Source organism: Cotesia glomerata, linkage group LG10 (assembly GCF_020080835.1).
Source record: "Cotesia glomerata isolate CgM1 linkage group LG10, MPM_Cglom_v2.3, whole genome shotgun sequence".
Classification (NCBI taxonomy): domain Eukaryota; kingdom Metazoa; phylum Arthropoda; class Insecta; order Hymenoptera; family Braconidae; genus Cotesia; species Cotesia glomerata.
The window spans coordinates 433,699-437,730 of NC_058167.1; the positions used below are offsets into that span (position 1 = coordinate 433,699).

The 4,032-nt window shown below is 36.2% G+C and overlaps 1 protein-coding gene across 1 annotated transcript; it reads right to left on the bottom strand.

The window, feature by feature from the left end:
• Nucleotides 1-2,468: 2,468 nt before the first annotated feature.
• Nucleotides 2,469-3,749, bottom strand: LOC123272877 (probable ubiquitin thioesterase DG1039). The gene is made up of 2 exons (XM_044739890.1): nt 3,486-3,749; nt 2,469-3,434 (listed from the first exon to the last, which is right to left on the bottom strand). The coding sequence occupies exons 1-2, from the start codon at nt 3,747-3,749 to the stop codon at nt 2,469-2,471; spliced, it is 1,230 nt and encodes a 409-aa protein (XP_044595825.1).
• Between the last annotated feature and the right edge of the window lie 283 nt (nt 3,750-4,032).

The window sequence follows — 4,032 nt, forward strand, 5'->3', positions numbered from 1 at the left end:
AGGAATTTGATTAGGTACAAGGCTAGGGAACCCGCTATTCCTGCCCTGTGCAACCGGAGGAATAGGTTGGGATTCTTTTGTTTGAATAGGAGATCTTTGCACTGGTCCGATTTTCTTTTAGAGCTGATTTAAGTTTAATTGGAGGTGGTGGTTTCATCATTGCGTGTCGTTGTCTAACCCTGTCACCTATACTACTAACATTAGATAGGGCAGCTTCCTTTGCAGCTTTCATTCGCTCTGCATGTTGAGCGATAGAAGTGGATAATCGAGCAGAGATTTTTGCCTGCGACTGAGGTACAACTGGTAATACCACCGGATTGCGAGATAATGCATCAGCATTTATATTAAATCTACCGGGTTTTGTAAATGAAGGTATATTCATATTCTCTTAATCTAATTCTCCAACGAATCAATCGCTGAACTGGCGGTTTGACTGAATCAATCCATTTTAAAGGTTCATGGTCACAGATTAATGTGAAATGCTGTCCATATAAATATGGTCGAAAATGTAATATTCCATAAACTACAGCGAGACATTCTTTTTTCCATTGTGGTATAATTCATTTCAGGAGGGCTCAATAAGCGGGATAAATAAGCAATTGGTTTATCCTCACCTATTTTACCTTGACTCAATACTGCTCCAATAGCTATGTCAGAGGCGTCAGTAGTGAGAATAAATGGTTTTGTAAAATCGGGATATTGCAATACCGGTGTAGTGCATAAAGCTTTGCGCAAGTCATCAAAACTTGCTTGATGCTCATCTGCCCAATTAAAAGGAGTGTCCTTTTTAAGTAAATTACTAAGGGGTTTAGCACGAGCAGAGAAATTTTCTATAAATCTGCGATAATAACCAGCCAAGCCTAAAACTGACGAACATTGGTTGCGTTTTAGGAATTGGAAATTTTCAATAGCTTCAGTTTTCTTAGGATCTGGACGTACACCACCGTTACCAATGATGTGTCCTAAATAAGCGACTTCCAAATTCAGAAATTCACACTTATCGGTTTGTAATACCAAATTTGCATTTTTCAACCGATTGAAAAGTCGTCGAACACGAACATTGTGTTCTTCCAAAGAACATGCAAAGACAACGATATCATCTAAATATACGAACAATTCCTGATCCTGTAAACCCAAAAGAACCTTATCCATAAGCCGTTGGAAAGTGGTAGGAGCATTTTTTAAGACCGAATGGCATTCTGGTATATTCATAATGACCATTGGGAGTACTAAATGCAGTTTTAGGTTGGTCCTTTGGATCCATGCGAATTTGGTGAAAACCACTTGCTAAGTCAAAAATAGAAAAGTATTTTGCACCACCTAGTCTATCGAGTATTTCAATTATATTAGGTAGAGGATATGCATCACCTTTTGTCTTTTCATTTAATCGTCGATAATCAATGACCAAACGCCATCTTTTTGTTTCCTTTTTGAATCTGGTTTCTTAGGTACAATCCACAATGGTGAATTATACGGAGAAACGGATTCAGTAATAGTACCGTTCTCTAATAATTTTTCAACCTGCTTGGCTATCTCTTCTTTGTGTACAGGGGGAAATCGATATTGTTTGACAGATACAGGGATTTCATCCACAGTTGGAATAGAATGAGTTATTTCAGTGGTAGCCGATAGAGGATCACCGGGTAAATGAAAGAGATATGGAAATTCTCTAATTATAGCGTAAACATGTTCTTTCTCAATTGAATTTAAATGATCAAGTCGAAGACTATCACAGATTCTTGCGAATCTGTCTTGATCATTTACTTGTTCACCAGGTTCATCTGAATCATCGAAGAAGTCTTCAGATTCTTCACCATGATCAAAAGGAATTAATTCCTGAGGAGGAATGTCTAAGTCAACATCTTCTTCATAGGCATTAATAGCAATTACATAACAGGTATTGTTACGATTGGTTACTATACAATTTCCGATGAAAATATTTTCATGTGTTTCAATACGAGGTAAAAATCCAGTTTTTAAACTAGAGGGTATAAGATTAATTGGTATCACAGTGCGAGTTCGAGCTTTTAATGATGTAAATACTGAAGGTTCAGGTTCAATTTCGGATGATTTGATTGAATTTTCAAATGGAATAGGCATAATTGGTTCTGAACTAGCAACTATGGTTTTATGATGAAAAGATATTTCTACCTTTTCTTTCTCTAAGAAATCAATGCCGATTATACCTTCTGTCTGAGTAGGTAAGGGGTCATTGAGAACATGAAATTTCTCGGGCCTATCAAAGAATGTTATCTCAGTGGTTCCTAGCGTGTTAATTTTATTGAGGGTGATTCCTTTAAGATAAACAGAATCACTAGTATTGATTATTGTACGAGGGGCTAAAGCATCTTTATGAATAATATTTATGTCGGCTCCGGTGTCGACTAAAAAGCGAGCACTACCATATAATATTTCAGGAGCATTTAAAGTAACGACCGGCCCTCTTCCACCTTGGTTCCTTGTCCACATTACATTTGTTCGATTGTTAAAAATCTGACCATTGATGGACGCTTTTCCGTTTGATTCGTCAAGGCGTCCTTCTGGCGAATCGGATCGGAGTTTAAATGATCCTTATTAGGTACCGGCGATTGAGAATTACCGTTGTTTCTATTACTATTATTGTAATTGTTATCGTAGCCGTTATTAGGTCTATTGTAATTATTAGTAGGATTATAGTTAGGGTTATAGGTTGAGTAACTATTATAATTAGGAGGGTTATTATAATTAGGCGGATTGTTGTTTTGACCGTTGAAGAATGGTTGATACGGAAAATTATAATTTACAGGGGGTGAATACATTTCCCGTGGAGGATACTGATAAGGTATTGAAGGTAGATAAGGCATATGTGGGAAATATCCAGGCATTGTAAAATAGGGAACTGGTTGACGAGGGGATATACTCCTGGACCGTAAGGGTGAGCCAATGCGTCGTTCATAATTGGGGGAGGAGCTACGTATTGGTGACTTGTTACGAGGGGATGATGGTCTATACCCATCATCTCGGAAAAATCGAAATGGGATTGCATCTCGCCGATCTTCGTCTTCAAAATTAACCATACGTGTCTTACGGGATAAATCTGTATTATTGGGTTGAATTGCTGCATAGGCTAAGTAATTTGAATTTCGGTGAGAACTCCCTTTTAAATCTTCTTCAAGACGGAAAAGAATTTTATATGCATCATCAAGGGTTGCAGGATTTTGAACGCTAACACCATAAATTAAATCGTCTGGTAACCCGCGTTTAAAAGATTCCAAGGCTAGTCCGTTTAACATTTTCTTCATACCCGATAATTCGTTTTCATTATTAAAACTTTCACGTAATGATGCCATTGCACTTGTGCATATTCGTTTAATACGCGTATAATAGCTAAGTAATGATTCATTTTGTTTTAATCTAACTGCCTGAATATCTGCGCAATATTGAGGATACGATTTCTTTTTAGAAAAATATTCTTTTAATGCGTCTTTTAAATTTTCTATTGTTACTATTTCTTTATCTTCTAATGCATCTCGTGCGGTATCTTTTAATTTTGTACGAACTTTAGTAATAAAAGCAGGTTTCTGTTCCTCAGTAACTAATTGTAATGCTTGTTCTACATCCTGCAAAAATGAACGTAATGGCATGTTTTGCCCATCAAAATTGGGGACCATTGCTAATGCTTGTGTCATGGTAAGATTTTCTCCTAATGAGGTCATGGTTCGATCAGTAATCTCGAAATGACGAGACATTTCCTGAATTGCTTGCTCCATGTTTAGATTTTTAATATTCGATTATTTTTTTTTTTTTTTTTTTTTTTTAAAAAAACTTATTGTTTATCTGATTTTAACATGCGTTCTATTACAAGATAGAGTTCCTTAATATTGATTCGTAATAAAATAACGGATGCGAGCAAATCACGGAATTGTTTCTGATTATCCCTAATAGGTTGATTCAATTGCAAGGTTAAATTTCTGGTTTTGTCTGAATTAATGTCACTACTAGTACTTGAAACCTGATTATTAGAGTTTTCAGTTTCTGGAATATTCTTAACTC